General features: G+C 40.1%; 1 protein-coding gene across 1 annotated transcript; it reads left to right on the forward strand.

The window, feature by feature from the left end:
- The first annotated feature begins 1,033 nt into the window (after positions 1 to 1,033).
- LOC135215382 (E3 ubiquitin-protein ligase parkin-like) lies at positions 1,034 to 22,547 on the forward strand. The gene is made up of 5 exons (XM_064249960.1): positions 1,034 to 1,062; positions 1,380 to 1,386; positions 1,554 to 1,739; positions 8,007 to 8,174; positions 20,863 to 22,547. Exons 1-5 carry the CDS (start codon positions 1,034 to 1,036, stop codon positions 21,682 to 21,684), a joined length of 1,212 nt encoding a protein of 403 aa, XP_064106030.1. The 3' UTR covers positions 21,685 to 22,547.
- Positions 22,548 to 22,954: the final 407 nt, after the last annotated feature.

Genomic DNA, 22,954 nt, shown 5'->3' on the forward strand with positions numbered 1-22,954 from the left:
TAAGTATGAACAAACTTTATTGTATCATAACAATATCATTTTTAGTGAGCAGAGTGGCTGAAAGTGCTCTGTCTCATTGACAAGAATTGCTCTTCTACTCTGTGATTTGGTCAACAGCAATGTGAAACAGTCTTGCACCATTTAACTCAGTGGTTATGACATAACTGAGTCTGTTTATTTATGAGTATTTGAATAGTGTAACTGATCTGAATTGTGGTAAATATTTTATGTTGAAGAAGACCTTGTTTTCTAGCCAGAAGTTATTGGACTAAGATACCAATCTGTCTTTTTCTTTCTCAGTATTGTGTACAAACATATTGTTATCCTTTGTGCACTGGTTCTCAACAGGTGTGGTCTATGGAGACTTTTTGGATGGTCCACAGGACCTTTACTATTATTGGTAATGAACTAGAGACTGGTATATATATTTAAGTTATTGAAATTACAGTAAGAACAATATTATCCAGATAAGAAATTGACCGTTTGTTTTATTGTATAATTCCTATTAACAAGATATAATGATGTTTTCAGGTTTTAATACTAGACCCTAGCTTAGCACTTGAATGATCCAAAACTTGTATCCATGGCTTGGTGAAGTTTTGGAATGCTTGGCACCTCATTGAGCTATTTCCAATAATTATCAATCGTCCCTTAACTGTAGGAATATATTGCTGCTGTGTTTGAAATGATTTAGAGCAAGCTTCTCAGTGAAAAAAGAGCATCCAAAAGTCATGTAGGGGAATTTAATTCTATATCATTTTCTTAAAATTCAGCTTTTAATTCTTGAGTAAGAAATATATTTTAGTCCAAAATGTTTGTTGTCTAGGTTTTATTTATAGTTATTCAAATAAGATATGTTCCACATTATTTTTTCATTTGTGTGGTGGTCCATGACCTGAAGCAAGTTGAGATCCACTGCTTTAGTTTCTGTTACTTGTGTATACATATAACAATATCGCTTGTTTGCGATAATGGAAAAAGCTCCATTGGCTGGAAAAAGGAGGGAGATCTTGAAGACTTAGATTGTTTGAAAATGCAGTGGGAAGTGATAAAGAATGAACAGTTAGTCAGAAAAGCAGTAGATATGAAATTATCAGGATGAAAACCAGTAGGTTTAACCAGAAAATTATTGAAATAAATGTGGTATTGAAAGTAACCCTGGAATAGAGGATATTAGAACAGATACAGGTCCAATAAGACTATTGTATGTAAATAGTAAATTATTAACCACTGTTGATGATTGGTCAGTAGGAACAGTAAGGGAAAAAATGCATCAGGGCAATCAACTCCCTAGCTTAGGGATGGTGGTAGGGATAAAGAAGTCACTGTTGATCCTAAAAGAACAGTATTTGTTGCTCAATTATGCCTTTTTCTTGCAGGGACAAAGTATGATTTTTGCAGTGATTTTTATTGGGTGAATTTGGTTTATGCGTAGAGCAGCTGCTTTCATTACTGTACTACAGTTTTTATATTTAAAGTTAAGTTTTACTATTGCAGAGATATTGGTGAATTTATGTTATTTTATATTTATTTTCCTTTTGTCTTGATTACAGGTCATATCTCAAGAAAATTCCCACCCATCACTTCCAAATGATGAACCAAGCACATCATCGTCAGACGGCAGCTCGGGAGTATCTACTGTGCCAAGAAAAACTTGTGGGAGGTTGCTTTGTGATGCATCAACTGTCATTACTATACAGATGACAGAAGCAGAACAGAAGAAACTGAGGGACCTCAAGGTAATTATTACTTTGTATGTTTTTCTGAACATTTTTATATATAGCCAGGCCTTGATATTCATGAATTAAGGATACCTAAGAGTGAAAATAGTCTTGAGAACATTTATTTTAGTGCATCGGAATGAATGGAAGCAGTTTTGATAATGAGGCAAATACAGGAAAAGTGCCGTGCAAGGAGGGAGAGATTGTATCACATATTTGTGGATCTTAAGAGGACATTTTAATACCTAGATAAACAAACAAAAGGGATGATGTGTCACCATGTTTTTAAGAGTGTACTAAATCATACTGTTTTTATCTGTTTTAAACAGGCATGTTTCCCCGCCAACACACTAAAATTAGTATTGTAAAAAAGATGCCATAGTTTGCAAAATGAACTGAATTCATGTATGAGAGAGAGAGAGAGAGAGAGAGAGAGAGAGAGAGAGAGAGAGAGAGAAATGACAGCTAGGCATAATATGCTGGTCAATGTACAGTGGTACCTCGAGATACAAAATTAATCCGTTCCGAGGCGGCCTCGTTATCATGGAGGTTTTTCGTATCTTGAACTGCATTTACATGTAAAATGCCTAATCCGTTCCAAGCCCTACAAAAAACACCCCATAGTAAATTATATTTCCAGCTTACAACACAGTTTTAGGGTTACGACGCCGATCCCCACGGAAGAAGAAATGACTCCAAAAAGGCAAAATACTGTACATACTTGAGTAATATTCAACTGCATGTAATGTTCAGCCCCATTTTTACTGCACATATTCGGACTTTAGCATATGTCCCGTAGCAATAAGCCTAGCCTATGTTAGCAGTTGCTACTGTAGCCTAGTCTATGATTGACATCTAAACCTAAGAAGCTAAAAGCTTAGAATATGCCAATAAAATGTATAAATAATCAGTATGTACTCATTTCAAATAATTATTAATTAATCATTAACTATAATACACAAACAAACAAAAAGCTTTCCAACTGTTTGTTTACATCCAGTACTTACGAGTACTGAACGATCGCCAAGCAATTACTTTTCCTAGCACACAGTAAGTCATAAATTTTCATTCTCTCTTCAACTAATGAAAGTACCAAACAGTATAATAACCATTCATTTCTATTCTTTATTCTATCTTTACCTAATGGAGATACCGAGTTACTGACAGCTATAATGAAACATATACGTAATATTAACACAGAGGAATTCTAGAAAATACGTACGTATTTGTTGGCTTCGATGATAGCAGTCTGATTTATTTTATATTTCATGATATCTAATTCACAATTTGTTTTATTAAATGTATTGCATGAACTCATTTCAAATAATTATCAAGTAACCATTAACTATAATAAACAATCAAACAAAAGAAAAAAAGCTTCCAAACTTCTGTTTACATTCAGCACTTTGTTACTAGTACCGAACGATCGCCAAGCAATCACTTTTCCTAGCACACAGTAAGCCATAAATTTTCATTATCTCTCTTCAACTACTGAAACTACCAAACAGTATAATAACCATTCATTTCTATTCTTTATTCTATCTTTACCTAATGTTTTTTTTTTATTAAATGTATTGCATGAATAAGTTTTTCAATTTACAGCATCCTTTTACCAATAGAATACATAGAGCACAAGGGGTAGATGCTGACCAATAGGAGAGCAGGATCTTATGGGGTGACTAGCATCATGAACCAATGGGAGAGCGGGAGGATGGTGGTGAGTTTACTCAGTTGGCGCCGTGCGAGTTTTAAAATTGTTCTCTGTGGTCCGGGCGAATCTCAGGGACTTTACAGCAACAACCTTTCATAACTTGAACTATTTTCGTATGTAGAGCCAAAAAAATCTTCGTATTTGCTTTCGTATCTCGAGTTTTGCTGAAGTTGAGCCTTTTGTATGTCAAGGTACCACTGTATAAAGCAGTCCCCAGTTAATGGCGGAGGTTCTGTTCCTGGCCGAGCACCACTAACTGAAAGTCATTATAACAGAAAGTCACAGATAACACTTAACCGCTGACAATGATGGTAATAAATGATGTTTATGATGTTGCAAGTGCCAATAAATTGCTTATTGGTTCTGATAAACTGCTTTTTGGCACTGATAAACTACTCACAGATGCCAATAGACCTCTTACTGACACCGATAAACTGCTTACCGATAAACTGCTTACCGCAACATTAAGCGATTTTCAGAGAGAGTAAGTGTATAAATGGAAGTTACAGACCTATATCTACTTATCTGTTAAGACAAAAAACCTGCGTTAGCCACAAATTTGTTTATCATTCCTTTTTCCCCTTGTTAGAGAAAGATTTGTGTATGAAAGAACCTTTCTCAGAGCACTCACTCACCTGTATCTAACCAGTTCCAGCCTATGATGGATCAATCTTCCTACTGCCACCAGTAGAGAAGGGGAAAAGAGAAAGAGAAAAGACCAGTCATTTCTTTCACTCTCACTTTCTTACAATCGTCTTAGGTAAGATACAAACTGTCCTGCTAGGGGCATTGGATGAGCTACATAACTTGTTGAGCAGCCACCACTGCAACAAAATAAAAAGTGTCCGAGAATCTGTGCACAACATCCCTCAGATAGAAGGATGTGAAGGTAGTTTGACTTTTAGTCATAGAACCAAACTCAAAAGCAGCAGCCCTATAGCTTTTGATGGCAGACACAGAAAGACATTTCTCACTTCCGAAAAAACTATGAAATATGCTATTTGCTGAATAAAAGTTCCAAATGGAGAGACTCCTCCGAAGACACCATTCATAGTAGATGGCCTATTTCCCCTGGTACACAGCTGAGAAAGAACTTCTGAGGTACCCAGACATCTCTGTCACTGCTCTGTAAGAAAAGCCTTTTGCTTGCAAGAGAAACTGGATAAACTGGATAGTCTCCAGCCATAATGAGATACCCAATGCATGTAAATGAAAATGATGAGCTTAATGAAATTCAATAATCCTTGGCAGATGAAGTAAATAAAAGTTTTGGGGTAAATCTAGAGTAGTATATACAGTACATAGCAGACATAAGAAAAGTTATTATATGACTGCTGTGCACTGGGGACCCAAAAATGTGTGCATACATACATATCTGCCTTCTGTTACTTGCATCATAGGGACTGAATTGTCAGGAGCAATTCATGGACCATGAGTATGGGCTATTATAAGTAATGAGTTCATTCTGAAACAAATATACAACACACAGTACTGCACTGCACACCATATATACTAAGACTGTGAATTGTGTGTTTGTGTATAAACACTTGTTCATGTACAGGCAGTCCTCCCTTATCGACAGTGTCAGTTAACAGCATTCCGGTTCTCTTGCGAGCAAAAGGCTTTTCTTACAGAGCAGTGACAGAGATGTCGGGGTACCTCAGAAGTTCTTTCTCAGCTGTGTACCAGGGGAAATAGGCCATCTACTATGAATGGTGTCTTCGGAGGAGTCTCTCCATTTGGAACTTTTATTCAGCAAATAGCATATTTCATAGTTTTTTCGGAAGTGAGAAATGTCTTTCTGTGTCTGCCATCAAAAGCTATAGGGCTGCTGCTTTTGGGTTTGGTTCTATGACTAAAAGTCAAACTACCTTCACATCCTTCTATCTGAGGGATGTTGTGCACAGATTCTCGGACACTTTTTATTTTGTTGCAGTGGTGGCTGCTCAACAAGTTATGTAGCTCATCCAATGCCCCTAGCAGGACAGTTTGTATCTTACCTAAGACGATGGTATGAAAGTGAGAGTGAAAGAAATGACTGGTCTTTTCTCTTTCTCTTTTCCCCTTCTCTACTGGTGGCAGTAGGAAGATTGATCCATCATGGGCTGGAACTGGTTAGATACAGGTGAGTGAGTGCTCTGAGAAAGGTTCTTTCATACACAAATCTTTCTCTAACAAGGGGAGAAAGGAATGATAAACAAATTTGTGGCTAACGTAGGTTTTTTGTCTTAACAGATAAGTAGATATAGGTCTTTAACTTCCATTTATACATTGTTCCTACACAAATGTATATTAACCCAGTAGTCTGACTGTTTTATAACCTTTTATTAGACTTGTCAAAGGCATACATCTCTTTTCTCCTCTTTTGCTTACTTGGGAAATGAGACCAGGTGTGTTTAACCTCCAGTTGGTTCAAGGCTTCCTTTCCTCCCACCAAAAGTGAGTGCATCCTCACATTAAGACCTAGGTTTGATTCGCATATGAACAAATGGCACATTTTTATTTAATTTGTATTTTTATAGCTAAGTATCTAAATGATTAAGTTTATCATGAAAATTAAATTTTTTTACTAATAATAGAAGTAGGGTAAAAGTTACCTTTTTGGGGGGGTTACAGGAACTTTCATCCTTTTCCCAGTGCGTATTGCCATCCTGAGAGATGTAGAATTTTTGGCACCTATACATTATAAACCTTATTTTACTTTCAAAGGTGCTCTTTTCTTGGTCAAAAGGTGCTTTTTTCTTGGTCAGTCACTTGCACTGACCCTTCCTAGTCTTTAGGTCCTTTCCATAGATTCTGCAGGTCACAATCAGCATTCTGAAACTTGAACAAAGCCTCTTAAATTTCCGTTAGTCATGAAACATAAAATATTTTTATTAAACAAAATTCCTTTTTTTTTTATTCACTTATCATTGTCAGCCCCATGGACTTTGCAACTAACATTCCAGAAGTTTGTGTCCATACACAAGTTAGGGTGATACCAGCTGGTATCAGTTTTATATTAGACCCAATAATACAGTGTGTTTCAATGCAAGATTTTACTGTTAAAGCTATACTGATATTTTTTCTATAATAGGTATGGCTTTACATATGTAGAAATTTGTGTTAAATGATCTGCACCTTATTGACATGTAAAGCTGATTGATTTTTTCTTTCAGCGAGGAATGTTTTTTCTGTATAATTTAAAGAAATAGGAGTACAGGGGAACCTCTACATACGAAAGTCCCTACGTTTGAAAAATCCAGGTTACGAAAGCAAAGACGAAGATTTTTTTGCTTCTGTGTACGAAAATAATTCAGGTCGTGAAAGGGTAAAGTCCAAGATTCGCCCGGACTGCCGAGAACAATTTTAAAATTCGCGTGCCGCCAACTCAGTAAACTCGCCACCATCCTCCTGCTCTCCCATTGGTTCCTGATGCTAGTCACCGGCATAAGATCCTGCTCTCCTATTGGTCAGCACCTGCCCCATCATGCCTTTATGTAAAGGCATTCCTTGACCATTTTTTGCATTAGCGTTATCGTAAACACCTGGAATTCGTTCGTTCACATATATTTCGTTTGTTAACATAAATTCGTGTTAGTGATTTCGCTTTCGTTGAATTGTAAGTTACTTTATTGTGTTGTGTGTAAACTTAATTACTTACGTAATTAGCCATGGGTCCCAAGAATGTTGCTGAAGTTCACGGAAAGCAGAGGATGCGCTCTATGGAGATGGAGATGGAGATAATCAAGAAGTGTTAATGTTTTCTGTCATTTGTTAATGTGTTTCGTAAAGTTTAGTGTAATGTTTTCTGCCATTTTTTAATGTGTTTCGTAAAGTTAAGTATTCATTTTTTCTGCCATTTGTCCTCCTCCTCTTTCGCCACTTTTGGACATCGACTCACTCGAAAGGTAAGGTTCCACATTTTACTACATACATGTGTACATGTACGTACAGTATTTCTTGTACCCTGTACACTAATACACTTTTTTACAGGTACAGTCAGGTTATGTTAGGTACTGATGGTCCAAATTGTTGATTTCATTGGTTTATTGGTAAAGGTTAACTGAATGGTTCCAATTGTTGATTTCAATTGTTTATTTGGGAAATTAAAGCTTTATTATAAAATTTACTGTGGTGCTTTTGTAGGGCTTGGAACGAATTAGGCAATTTACATGTAAAACGTAGTTCTAAATACGAAAAAATCAGGTTATGAAGGCCAATTTGGAACGGATTAATTTCGTAACCTGAGGCACTACTGTAGTTGTGTTTGCAGTAGTTTTGAACATTTTAGAGTGTTAAATGATCTACACCTTATTGACATGTATAGCTGATTGATTTTTTCTTACAGTGCTAGAATGTTTTTTATGCATAATTCAAAGAATTAGGAGTAGTTGTGTACAGCAGTAGTTATAAGCATTTTAGGGTGTTTACTTTTCTAGGTATGGATAAGTATAAATTTGCAATGTAGTAATTAATATGTCTTGTCTTGCTTAGTCCATTATTATAGTCACAGACAATTTTTACTAGCTAATTATCATTAATCTAGCATCTAGCCATATTTAATTGTGCATAGCTTCTTTAACTTTTTGCAGACTAATGATGGCATTGGGGAGCGTCCACATTTTTACGTCTATTGCGTGAAGCCATGTAACTCAGTAAGAGTTGGAAAGCTGAGAGTGCGATGTGCAACATGCAAGCAGGGTGCTCTAACTTTGCATCGTGATCCTTGTAACTGGCAGGATGTTCTCAACCCTCGCCAGGTAAGTACATATTTATGAAGTAAATAAATGTAGAAATGTTCATTTGAGGAACAGATTATTGATTTACTGATGCTTTCATTATTTTAGGCCTAAAAACCTAAGTATGAATTCAGTTCCTAATTGCTAAATAACTCACTTGATGTCAGATAAGGCCTTTATTCGTGGGAGGATCCCATCCATCTTACTTCAGTTCTCACTTCATTGTTTGACATGATACAAGGCAGATCTTTTGTGAAGCATTCTTTTGCTGGCAACTTTTCAGTAAGTGAATGCTGTTCAGGTGGCTGACAAATTCTCATGTATTAATTTATGCATTGCTGTTATCAGTGAAAACAGTTAATGGAAAGAAAGTCATCTTTGAAAGGTCTAAGAGGATTGTTAATATGCTTTGTGTGGGGGGGATACTGTGTTATAGTTTGTTTGATCATGGTAATGACAGTGCTACCCTGTTTTTATGCATGACACTTACCTGGCAGGTATATATATAGCTTATCCTCTTGACGCACTGGCAGAATTTCAAAACTCGCGGCAACCGCTAGTACACTGGTAGTTCAGGTGATGGCCACCCCGCTCCCGTGGCGCTGGTACTTGGAACTATTCCCGTTTTCCTCAGATTTTCTCTGCCAGCCGAACCGGCAACATCGTTGTTGGTTCTCTGTTAGAATTTCCTGCTCGTTGACTGACTTTTTGGATATTGGTATCGTATTCACGAAGTTAGAGTGGCAATCGCATTTTGTTTGGATCCTGGTTTAGTATGTCTGATTCAGGAAGTATGTTTAGAGTTTGTGTGAAAGAAGGGTGTAAGGTGAGACTGCCGAAATCATCGGTAGATCCACATACTATTTGTAAGAAGTGTCGGGAGTTTGTATGTACGTGGGACAATAGGTGCAATGAATGTCAGTGTCTGAATGAGAAAGAGTGGAAGGCTCTTATGAAGTATGTGGAGAGATTAGAAAAAGATCGGGTTAGAAGACGGTATCTAGGAGTGAGAGATCGGGATCTTCGAGTAAGCCTTTGAATGAATCTTTGCATGTGTCTTCTCCAGCTCATTCACATGTAGAAGTAGCACCTTCCCCACAGGTTTCTCCTGCTCCAGTTGCTGTATCTGAGGATACTACTGATCCACAAATCGTGAAAGTGTTCGCTGCCCTTGCGTCCATGGGAGATCAAATTAAGCGATTAACAGACAAAGTGGAAGTGTTTGGTGACAGTGTTGTGGAGGGGCGCTGATCGTCTCTCTCGTGCTCCTAGACCTAGACCTCTGTCAAGCTCCCAGACCCAAGGGAGAAGGCATGTCGACAGTCGAAGGGAGGCGAGAGGGGTTGACTCGCGATCAGTCGTCCCTTCAGGCAGTCCTGTTGTTGCGTCCCAGGCTGCTGCAGTACGCTATAGAAAAGGCGATACTGGGAAGTGCCGTTATTCTTCGGATAGTTCGGCCTCGGGAAGGAGTAGGCGTTTCGCGGAAGTATCTCGTCCTCTCAAGAGGTCATTTTTTCCCTCCTCATCACAGGATGAAAGGGATGTGGACCAAGAAGGGTGGAGTAGCCCTGAGATTTTTTCATCGGAGGATGAAGAAATTATCCCTGTCAAAAGGAAGAGGATCTCTCGTAGCCCGGTGCGTCCTCGATCTCCTCAGCAGCAGGAGTCTCGTAAGGAAGCGGAGACGAAGGAGGTTCTGCGGGACATGCAGGAGAGATTGGCAGTGATTGTTCAATCATGGGAGAAGCCCGAACAACCTGCGGTTAGACGTAAGGACTCGTCTCTCCCGGTTAAGTCCTCCAAGAGGACGCAGGACGTGCAACGCGAGCCAGGACGCAGTGCGTCCCGTAAGGAGGACGAAGCAGTGCAGGACGCAGGACGCAAGAGGAAGAGTGATGGACGCATGGTGGACGCATACGTTCAGGAGGACGCAGGACGCAGGCGGCAGCAAGGCAAAACTTTTTCTCGACAAGGAAGAGAGGAGTTTTATAAGGAGTCAGTGCCGCATTCGCTTGCTAAGCAAGCTCTGCATAAGGAGTCATTGGAGAGTCATCAGGATCTTGGTTTTCAAGATATTTCTTCGCAGGAGGAAGAATTTGTGGAGAGTGCGGAAGAGGACAAGAAGACGGAAGCTCATTCTTCGGACTACAAGAGACTAACAGAGTGCCTTCTTGCTTTGTTTGAAGGAGATTTTCAACCTTCAGGTCCTCCATCGCCCTTGTCGCAATTTTCGAAGACGAAGACAGCCAAGAAATCGTCTTTTTTGAAGATGACTTTGTCTATTTCGGCCAAGAAAGCCCTTCAACGCGTAGATGAGTGGTTGAAGGAGAAGAGAGAGTCGGGGAAGACTTCGTTTGCATTTCCTCCGGCCAAGTTGGCTTCGAAGTCTGGTGTTTGGTATGCTACGGGGGAAAGTCTTGGCCTGGGAGTTCCTGCCTCCTCCCAGGGAGACTTTTCCAACATAGTGGACAGTTCCCGTAGACATGCTTTACATTCAGCCAAAGTGTGGTGGACTTCTTCAGAGTTCGACCATTTACTCAAAGGGATCTATCGGACTTTTGAGGTGTTTAATTTTCTTGACTGGTCGTTGGGGGCCCTGGCTCGGACTTCGGAGATGGAAGATTCGTCAGTATCCGAGTTGTCGAGAAGTATCATGTCCTGTATGGATAAAGCCTTGAGAGATGGAGCTAATGAATTGGCTTCACTTTTTACAGCAGGCGTTCTGAAGAAAAGACATCTCGTGTGCTCGTTCGCTGCTAAAAGGAGTTGTCGAACGCGCAAAAGTCCGGAGTTGATGTTTTCTCCTCTTTCAGGACAGCTCTTCCCTCAGGAGATCATTAAGGACATCTCTCTCTCCCTCACTCAAAAGGCTACTCAAGATCTTCTTACGTCGTCTGTAAGGAAGTATTTACCATTCTAATGTTATGAAGAAGATCCGAAGGATACAAAGACATCACAGCAGCCCTTTCGGGGTAGGACTTTTTCCCGACCAGCATTTAGAGGGAAAAGAGTTCCAACCAAAAGAGGTTCCAAAACTTCAACCAAGCAATGAGTCAGAAGTCCTCCAGACTTGTGTGGGAGCCAGACTTTTAGACTTCTGGGAAGTCTGGCAAAGCAAAGGAGCGGACCCTTGGTCTGTAAAGGTAGCGAAGGAAGGGTACAAGATCCCCTTTATCAAGAAACCACCTCTCGCTACAGCTCCGAGAGCCCTAGGGGCTCATTACATCGATTTAGAGAAGAGAGAGGCTCTTTGGCATCAGGTTGCCAACATGTTAGGAAAGGGGGCCATAGAACCAGTTATGGATCACGAATCCCCAGGTTTTTACAACCGTCTGTTTTTAGTACCGAAGTCATCAGGGGGTTGGAGGCCGGTACTGGACGTAAGCCAGCTAAACTTGTTCGTAGAAAAGACCAAGTTTACGATGGAGACGAACGATCAGTACTGGCAGCGGTACGTCCAGGGGACTGGATGGTAACACTGGACCTTCAGGATGCGTACTTCCATATTCCAATTCACCCAAGGTCCAGGAAATATTTGAGATTCGTGATCCAGGAAAGGATTTATCAATTCAAAGCCCTTTGTTTCGGTCTGTGCACGGCTCCTCAAATCTTTACAAGAATGATGTCGAATGTGGCGAAGTGGCTTCATTTGTCAGGAGTCAGAGTCTCTCTCTACCTCGACGATTGGCTCATAAGAGCAATCAAAACAGCAATGTCTGGAGGACACGAACATCACATTGGAGTTAACTCAGCAACTGGGTCTGATGGTAAACCTGAAAAAGTCACGGTTGATCCCCTCTTCAGGAGCTAGTTTATTGGGGATTCTGATATCTCAGTGACTTTTCGGGCTTTTCCGTCACCCGAAAGGCAGACCATGTGCCGGCGGAAAGTGCAAGAATTCCTATTGAAAGACCAATGCTCAGCGAGAGAGTGGATGAGCCTGCTGGGGACACTCTCTTCGTTAGAGCGGTTCATTTCACTAGGGAGACTTCACATGAGGCCCTTACAGTTCTTTCTGAACGAAGTCTGGACAAGAAGATCGCAACCAGATTCCTTCCGGTTTCCAATTCCTTCAAAGATAAAGGAGGAATTAAAGTGGTGGCTAGTTCCGGAGAGGCTGTCAGAGGGTACGTCACTCCAGCAGAGGAACCCAGACCGGATATTATTTTCCGACGCGTCAGACGCAGGCTGGGGAGCGACGCTGGGCCCTCGGGAGGAGTCATTCAAGGCCTTTGGAACGAAGAAGAAAAGGCATGGCACATAAACAGGAAGGAACTGATGGCGATCTTCTTGGCTCTGAAAGCGTTCAGACCGTGATCAGCGGCAAATGGTGCAGATCAACGCGGACAATACCACAGCTCTGGCATATATACGCAAACAAGGAGGAACCCACTCGTTGTCCCTCTGCAACCTGGCGAAGGAGATTCTTCTGTGGTCGCAGAGAGAAAACGTCACCCTGCTCACCAGGTTCATTCAAGGAGAGAAGAACGTTCAGAGCGGATCTGTTGAGCAGGGACGGACAAGTGCTTTCCACGGAGTGGATGTTGCATCTTCAAGTATGCCAGAGACTGTGGAAGCTCTGGGGCACCCCAGTAGTGGATCTGTTCGCTACCGCAGCGACGAAGAGGTTACCGAACTATTGTTCTCCAATCCCGGGACCCTCTTGCAGTCGCAGTCGATGCCTTCCTACTAGATTGGCGGGGCTAGATGCGTACGCGTTTCCCCCGTTCAAGATTTTAGGAAAGGTAATGAAAAAATTCAGGGAAAGTCGAGGAACAAGGCTGACTCTGATAGCCCCATACTGGCCGGCCCAAACGTGGTTCACAGAGGTACGGATTTAATGGACAGTAGATTCTCCGAGAAGTCTACCTACGAGAGTAGATCTTCTCAGCAAAACCCCACTTCGACAGGTTCCACAAGAACACCCTCGCTCTGGGTCTGACTGCGTTCAGGACTATCGAAAGACTTGTCAGAGCGAGGGGGTTTTCTAGAGAAGCAGCGAAGGCAGTTGCAAGAGCAAGAAGGCCATCGACTATCAAAGTGTACCAGTCGAAGTGGGAGAACTTCCGTAAATGGTGTAAGAATCGGAAGATTTCTTCATCCAGTACCTCTGTGACACAAATTGCAAGAGATTTCCTTCTATACCTGAAGAAGGAACTAGGATTGGCTAACAGACAATTAAAGGCTATTAAGTGTAGTTGTCTGCAGTGTTTAGACACAGAGGTTTAAACCTGTCCAACGACGCAGATCTTAGAGATCTTCTCAGATCGTTCATACAAAGAAACAAGGATCGACGTTGCAGGACGCCTTCTTGGAATCTGGATGTCGTTCTCAAATTCTTGGAGACGGATAGGTTCGAACCTATGGGCAGTTCACCTTTGCGAGAGCTAACGAAGAAAACTATTTTCTTAGTAGCCTTAGCTACAGCTAAAAGGATTAGCGAGCTGCAAGCTATTGACAAGCAAGTAGGTTGGAAGCACAACAAAGCAGTTTGTTCTTTTCAACAGGAGTTCTTAGCAAAGAATGAGAATCCTTCGCATCCGTGGCCAAGGTCATTTGAGATTGAAGGACTGGCTGATCTAGTAGGTCAAGAACAAGAAAGGGTTCTGTGCCCAGTAAGAGCCTTGCGGTTTTACGTGGAAAGAACAAGAAGCATTAGGGGAACGTCATGTTCTCTGTGGTGCTCTGTTAAAGATCCTACTAGACCTATGTCTAAAAACGCAATGGCTTTCTTTGTAAGAGAAGTCATTAAAGAAGCTCATTTGCTTTGTCAGGAAGAATGCTTTGGGTTGATTAAAGTGAAAGCTCATGAGGTGAGAGCAGTAGCGACGTCCTTAGCATTCAGGAAAAATTTAGCCCTCAAGGACATTATAGACTCGACGTTTTGGAGGACAAACTCTGTGTTTGCCTCTCATTACCTTAGAGACGTGAAGACAACTTTTGATAATTGTCAAACGTTAGGCCCGTATGATACCTCAGGTACAGTACTGGGCAAAGGAGTTTCCACCCCATAACCTAATAACATGCTAGGTTTTATTTTAATTAGGTTATAGTGTGTTTTTTATGGTTGTCTGAGAAGGTTTAATACCAGCTCAGTTTTTTTGGTTAGTGGTGTTTATTATATGTGTGTGTGGTTCAGGTGACTAACTTTCCTAGCATGAATGCCCGTGGTAAATGAGGGCTAGGGTTCTCTGTCAGCAGATTGGTCACGTCCAGTTGTCAGACCCTTGTTGTTAGCTTTCTCAACAAACAGGTCACGTCCTAGTTGAGAGCTACTAAGGTTTAGCAGGCTAAGAGGCAGGACCTACGAAGTCAGCTACCTTAGCAGGTAAGGAACTTAATACATAGTTCTAAAAATTTAGTTAATTTTTGAATTATGACGATGTTGCTGTCTATGACCCACCTCCAAATGTGTCAATCAGCTATATATACCTGCCAGGTAAGTGTCATGCATAAAAATGATATTGTTATGATACAATAAAGTTTTATGCATACTTACCTGGCAGGTATATATAATTAAATTCCCACCCTCTCCCCTCAGGAGACAGGGTTCAGAGAAAATCTGAGGAAAACGGGAATAGTTCCACAAGTACCAGCGCCACGGGAGCGGGGTGGCCATCACCTGAACTACCAGTGTACTAGCGGTTGCCGCGAGTTTGAAATTCTGCCAGTGCGTCAAGAGGATAAGTCTATATATACCTGCCAGGTAAGTATGCATAAAACTTTATTGTATCATAACAATATCATTTTTTCAGGCTTTTTTCACTAATTTGCTTTTTTTCTTAGTGATGCTATTTATTCACTAGTTACTCTATTTTTTCATATTGTGTTCATGACTAAATATACTGATATTTATGATAAAACAAAAAAGGATTTACAGTGTACTTATAATGATTTACAGTGTATCTATTGAGCTCATTCCAGGATGGGCCACAGACTGAGCACATGTGTATGATTTGATTCTCTATCTCTCTCTCTCTAAGGGTAATGTAAGATGTATTTGAAATATTTCTGTAAAGTGTTTTTGGATGACAGAGCATACTATTGTACAATTTTTAAAATATTCGCTAATTATTTAAATTTTATCTTCCAGTCTGCTTTTACTAGGAAATAATATGAAAATAATTAGCGAATATTTTAAATATTGTACAATTGTATACTCTATCATCCAAAAATGCTTTACAGTAATATAATTTCAAATACATTTTACATTACCCTTAAGGGAAGGGCCCGAGAGTTAAGGAGAAGAGAGAGGACGCCGGAGAGAGAGAGAGACGAGAGAGAGAGAGAGAGATAGAGAGAGAGAGAGAGAGAGTAAGTACACCTATTATACTCAGTCTGGCGCCCAACCAGGAGTGAGCTTAATAGATACATTACATTATAAATACACTGTAAATTATTTTTATCATAAAAATCTGTATGTAGTCACGAACATAATATGAAAAAATACATTAAGTAGTGAATAAACAGTGTTGCTCTAGGAAAAAAAGTGAATCAGTGATCATTTGAACTGTTTTTACCAATATACATATAAAGAAAACAGGACGGCTTCAATACTATGAGAGAAAACGGCTATGCTCATGTATACAAGGGCAACTTGATTAGTTGGCAAACGTGTAAGACATTTGTTTAATTTGTATTAAAGATTTGTTTGATTTGTATTACCGTAATAATTTGTATTAAAGATTTGTTTAATTTGTATTACTGTAAACATTTTATAGATATTTTGCTGTGTTTACATTAATATTGATATTTACAAATTAGTAAATCATTATGATAAGCATTTTAGAAGGCATATATACATGAGCAACAATTGTAAAAGGGTACTAATCTAAGATGACTTAGGATGTTTTGGGGTAATGGTGTATTGTTGTTTAAATTGATATTAAATGGTTTTAGTATGATAGTTTTAGGTATATTTTTGTTTGAACTACTAAAATAGGCAGTTTTCTATGAGTTTTGTTCCAAATTATGGAATGAGCTTGTAGTTAAACTCACCTTGCAAGCTCCCTCAGACTGTTCAACTCACTTTGCAAGCTCGCTCCCTCAGACTGCGTAATGGGTGACCTTTATGATCCAACTCACTAACCAACGAGGAAAATAAAGGGAAAGAGGGAAAGGTCCTTCGCCACAAACTCTCAACCACAGAGCCCCGGGGCACAACACCCTACCTCCACAACAACTGACTGACTACTGCCCAGGTGTATACAATCCCACTCACCTGTAACTGCAGCAGTGTTTTCAAAAAATCCTACTTCACACACACACACACACACACCCACACAACACACACCAACACACACCACAACACACACACACAACTTAATCAGAGACATAATCAGCCATCCATACAGGAGGTCTTCTATTTCTCCGTGGACGCTGATTCTCCACTGTTTCACTTTGACCACTCACTTGTGGTTTCACTGATTCTTCTGAGACTGAATCATCACTTGAAATTTTGCTTGAGCCATCAGATAGGGAAGCTGGAACTACAATTGGTCGCACATCCAACACATGCCTCGGCATTCCATCCACGGAAATGTTGTTCAAGGAGTTCACGGGTAACCATCCCTTTACGCCATTGAGTAGTACAACGGGCGTCTGGGGGCTTCACCCACACCTCCTCTCCCAGCTTAATTGAAAGGGGATGTTTTGGCTAGTATCTGCTCCTTTGGGGACTACTGAAGGGTATCTCCACTCATATCTGTACACTGCATGTTGTGGAACAGATGATGCATCCTGTCCGGACCTTGGTGTGCTATTGTACCAGAATACTGCTTCAATAGGACTAATTCCTCCCCTCTCTGCATAGCCTTGATGGTCCTATGGTGCCTTGCAACTATTCCATTTCCTCCCGTTCGATAAGCAGCCCGAAACGCCCTAACAATGTTCCAACGAGACAACATATCTCCTAAACACTGTGACCTAAATGCTGTACTATTATCCAGTAATAGTTCATCAACTGGCTCTCTTTCCAAAAAGATATTATTCAACTCTGCAGATATTTCTTGATCATCTTCTCTCTTTAACTTCTTCCATATTGCCAAATGACCTGGACCACAGTCAACCACTGATAAATAGGGTATCTGTCTGTAATGAGTAACATCAATAGCTTGGTGCTGCCAGTTTCTTTCAACACTTAATTCACCTTCTTTGTGCACCACAGGAGCAGGATCAGTAGACTGACAACACTGAACTACCTTTTTCATACATTCTCTGGAAACTTTAGGGTCCAACTTCTTGGCTAAATAGAGTGTTCTGTCAATTCCCATATGGTGTTTATGTATTATGCAACTCTGTTAGATCAACTACAGCACCTGCACAGAGATGTGCATGCTCGACTTCATTGCTTGCCAACCAACTCTTCTAGACTCGTCAGAATATCAGCTTTATTCTTCTCTGTAGGCACTATCTGAACCACAATATTCAAACCAAACTCTGTAATCAATTCCTTCAATGTTCCCAAACGTCTCTTGATCATCATCTCTGCAGCTCCCTTTGTGTGAACACGCTTCTCAGCACTTATTACAGATTTCAACCATGCTCCTACAGTTGCAGAGTCAGTCCTCAGCTCTAGTGACTCAAAACCATATTTAATAGTCACATTTACCCCCTTCAAAAGAGCTTCTAGTTCGGCAACATTGATGTGGTTGAAATCATCCTTTTTTCTAAGCCAAGCAGCATCTTCAGCAACCTTGCCATTTATCTCTAAAACTATACCTATAGCAATTTTGCTGGCATCACACCACACAACACCATACTTAACACCTGGCACACACCAATTTCCTCTCACAGGATCGTCTAACTTTACTCTCTCAATTACCTCTTTAATCATCAACATGGACTGCTCACCGACAGGATCCTCACAACATGCTCCTGAGGCTCTTCTCTTAATGTAGCTGCATGCAACTCTTAACCATCCAGCTATGGGATAATGGCCCACTAATGTACCACAAACTGAAAACAATTCCCTACTTGTAAGCATATCTGTAACTTCAGGCACTTTATTACCTCTCGGAACACATTCTCACCTGTCTGTCGCCATTCATGTAGTGTCTCACTGCATATGTCAGTCATATCATGACCAATGTGACACTTGACATTGACATTAAGTTCCCGAAAATCAAGCACTGGTCTCACCTTATTCTTTGTTGGCTGTTCCACTGCCATTAGAGGAATACCTTCTTTAACTTCTTCCCACGGTACTAAAATCCCTTCAGCAATCCACCTGTCCACTTCCTTCTCAAACTCTTCCTTCTTCCAACCCTCAAGCTTTTTATCATAACAACTTATTTTATTTGTCAATGTCACAGGTTCATTGTTTTTCCAAAACCACCTGACTGTCCATTTCTGTGCATCAAGTACTGCGTGAAAGTCTGGGTCTTCGATAACAACTGTTGAACAACCGTCATCACTCTCACCACTAAGTCTATGCTCAAGTGGTAAATAACATCAACGCCTAACACCACATCAGTACCATTAACCAGCTGATCTGACACCACAGCCCTCATGGTTACCCATTCACCATTCACACCTATCTTCACCCAATCTGCAACTTTACACTTAATATGACTCCCATCAAAAGCACTGATATACACCTCACTTCTACACTGAGGCACAAATCTGGAATGTACCACCGATGTAGAGCAGCCTGTATCCACAAGTCCTTTTGCAGGCTCATTACCAATCCAAACATCATTTAGTATAGGCAATGTATCAAGGTGCGCCTTTCTATCATCACAAGGGTGGCTACAGGCGCAGCGGTCACCCTTTACTCATTTTCCGCAACCTGTTCTTGACAACGACTGGCAATGTGACCAATTTTATTGCACCTAAAACATCTCAGCTGTTTCTCTTTACAGTCTTTTATCATATGAGGGCCACCACATCGGAAACATTGACCCTTAAACTGGATAGGCCTAGTTCTTTTCTCAGGTTTCCCACCACCACCTCCTCCATTCTTCCTAACAGTTACAGCTACCACACCACCTTGCTGTTTCAGTGACAAAATCCTAGCATGATTGAGCAATTCACTCATTGCCATCATCATTACATTTGGCACTTGCTGTAAAGCAACACTAATATTATCTGGGAAACCATTGACAAAAGTTAGTTTCACCACATTTTCTAAATCATCCTTATCAAGCTTAGCCAAACTGGCCAACCTCCTAATCTCATTGGCATACACATCAACTGCTTCTCCTGTCCACCTCATCTGAACCAGTTTTCCAAAAGCAGAGAATGCATCATCAGTAAATGCTACTTTCAGTTTTTCCTGAATTTTTGCTGCATTTTCTTGGTCTTCATAAAACCGGCAAAGTCTGATATATTCTGTAGCTTAGCCACTAAAGTTACCTTCTTCAACCATGATACAATGTCTCCTTCGCCAGTGAACGGCCTAATCATGTCCATTGTAATTTTAGACGCCATACTTTCTTGGAATAGGCCTAGATAGCTTGTAGTTAAACTCACCTTGAAAGCTCCCTCAGACTGCTTAATGGGTGACCTTTAAGATCCAACTCACCAACCAACGAGGAAAATAAAGGGAAAGAGGGAAAGGTCCCTCGCCACAAACTCTCAACCACAGAGCCCCAGAGCACAACACCCTACCTCCACAACAACTGACTGACTATTACTTCGCAGGTGTATACAATCCCACTCACATGTAACTGCAGCAGTGTTTCCAAAAAATCCTACTTCACATTAATGACACAACAGAGGTTGATATTTATGCTGCTGAATCACTGGAACTTCAGATGATCAAACTTATATAGCCGTATACTTCTTTAATGACTCGGGTCATATTAGTAATTTCATAGTTTATTTTGTTTTATTTGTTTTTCCATGTTATTATCTTATACAGTACTATAGTGTATTTATTACCTCTGTATTTTTTACTCAGTACTGGGCTGCTGTCCCCATTGAAGCCCTTGCACTTGTAATGTTCTGATTTTCCAAATGTAGTTGAAACACGGCCATTGGTAATAGGTACTACAATCCTATAGAATTACTCATGTAAATTATTATTTCCGTGTTAGTCCACAACTCCCATAACATCTCTGAATGTCACAGATTTTGACACTTAAGATCAGTCAAACTTTACAGGTCTCATTCAACTAATCTGGGATTTTTAGTAGCTTGATCCATCTCACTTGAAGTGCAGTTTTGGCTAATATAAGCAATGGGTTTATTTTGAGGCAACTCTAAGTTTCTGAAAACAAAATTATTTTTATCATGAAAATCCTTTACTTATAATGCAAGTTCTTACCTCTCAGACCCTCCATTTTTCACTAATAGATAAGATGGCATGAATAATGACTCACAGTTGCCTAAGACCTGGGGATCTGTTTATGTCTGTGCAATTCTATCAGCTGACTACCACTTTCTTTATGTCAAGAGGTACTGAAAGATATAAGACAAATTTCACTTGCATGAAATACTGTACTATACTTGTTGTTACTAAATGGGTTGTATGAAGAAATTAATTTTCTTTAAAAAAGATAATTACATTTTGTCACATTCGCTAGACATACTGTAGGTACTGTATATTTCATTCTTTCAAAAGAAGAAAATGACTGTATTGTGTAGTATGATGTTTGGCTCTTATGAAGATTTATATTAAGTAAAAACTTTAATATGTACTTCTATGCAAGATAAGGTAGATGTCATTGTATATTGTGACATCAGTGAAATACAAACTTTTTTTCAGATTACTGCTACATGTGAAACGTTAGGATGCAATGGTTCGAAGGCTGAGTTTTTCTTCAAGTGTAGAGACCATGAGACTGCTGGAGAAGATGATACAGCTGTTGCCTTGTATTTAGTACGTGCTAATCTTCCAGCTGTTTCGTGCTTAGCATGTACTGATGTTTCATCTCCAGTTGTGGTCTTTGAGTGTGCTGAATCTCATGTTATGTGCCTTGATTGTTTTGTAACATTTTCAGTATCAAGACTTAATGAACGTCAGTTTCTGCATGACGGTGTATTAGGATATACATTATCATGTCCTATTGGCTGTCCTGACTCCCTTGTTCGTGAAGTTCATCATTTCAAGTTAATGGGTGATAATCATTATGAAAGATATCAGAGGTTTGGTGCAGAGGAAGCAGTTCTTGCCGTTGGTGGTGTGTTGTGTCCTTATCCTGGATGTGGACAAGGGATCATACCCGACCAAGATTGCCGTAGAGTTGCATGTCTCAACGGATGTGGATATGTGTTTTGTCGATTGTGTTTACAAGGATATCACATAGGTGAATGTAACCCTGAAGATGGAAATGATCCCAATGGTGTAGGAAATAGCAGTGGATTTAATGTAGATCCATCAAGAGCTGCAAGCTCAAGGTGGGATGAAGCATCATCTATAGCAATCCGTGTTACAACCAAACCGTGTCCCAAATGTAGGACTCCAACGGAACGAGATGGCGGATGTATGCATATGGTGTGTACACGTGCCTCATGTGCTTTCCATTGGTGTTGGGTGTGCCAAACTGAGTGGACTAGGGAATGCATGGCAGCTCACTGGTTCGGATAATCAGCTTTGACAACCTTACTCGGAAAATATGAATGCATCATAATGTAGTGTAAGGTACTGAAGTTTATCAGGAAACTAACCTAGTCAATAAGTGCTGGTCATGCAAATGTTAATAAGTTCATGAAGATTACAGATAGTGGCCTCACAAATGTATTTTTGTAAATCTTAGCAGATCGGATTGATTCCAGAATGCTATATGCTCTATTAGTGTGGTTAATTTACAGAAGCATCCAATGTCTTTGGTTTTCTTATTTGCCTTTGGAAATGTGCTTGAGCCTGCTTATGTGAAATTATTTGTTCATTGACCTATATATGAAATCAACAATAGGGTAAAGTGTGTACTCTTCTCTAGACTTCAGCCTCTAGGTACAGATGTCAGATGTCTGCCTTTCTCTGTTCTGAACTCTCTTGACATTGATTCAGTAGTTTTAGACAATGGGTACTGAAAGTAGGGTATAAGGTTTACTCCTGCTTTCCTAACTTATGCAATCTCCAGGTATAAATGTCTTCCTTTCTTTTTTCTAAACTCTATAACATTCAAACAATCTAGGCAGTAGAGGACTGATCGATCAGCTTCTGTTCAGCTTCTATGCCCTTCTAATTTCATTTTCACTTCTTTGCTTTTTCTTGTCTCTGTAAGAAGTTCTTAAAAGATATATGAATGTTGAAGCGAAGGCTGCACTGTCTCGATGACACCAATAATAGGCAACTACTAGATTTTACTTGATAGTGGTGTTGACTTCCAAGCAGCTGGAAGCAAGTGGAAGTGAATGATACTGCATTTAGCAGAGGATGTGTAAATTAAGATAATAGTGGCTGCTTTGTACTGGTGTATGTGAGGGAAATGAACTTCTACTAAGCAATTTGTTTTTCATGTGATCCTTTCTTATTCCTCTTAGTCTTGAGCGTTATCTATAAATGCCATTCATCATATGCATATGCTGTCATAATGAATGAATTATGTACTGTATGCTCCTCTATTTCTACAGTAGGCTGAAGCTTCATCTTGTGCATTCTTCCTGGAAGCTTAGAGCTCACATTTTAATTTTTTGTGGAACTTGAGGCCCTAATTTATGCATAAAACAACCTTTTATTCTATATTTACTGTGTGCTGAGTAAAATTAATTGTACGTACAGCATAACTTAATGTTAAAGGCTAACGAGAATGTCCCCGGCTAACACAGTAATCAGCTCTTGCCTATCCACAGCAGTGATAATGTAAATTTCCAGGAAATAAGTATATTTTCATCTCTACCTACTTTTGATGGTT

Source organism: Macrobrachium nipponense, chromosome 5, assembly GCF_015104395.2.
Source record: "Macrobrachium nipponense isolate FS-2020 chromosome 5, ASM1510439v2, whole genome shotgun sequence".
Lineage (NCBI taxonomy): Eukaryota > Metazoa > Arthropoda > Malacostraca > Decapoda > Palaemonidae > Macrobrachium > Macrobrachium nipponense.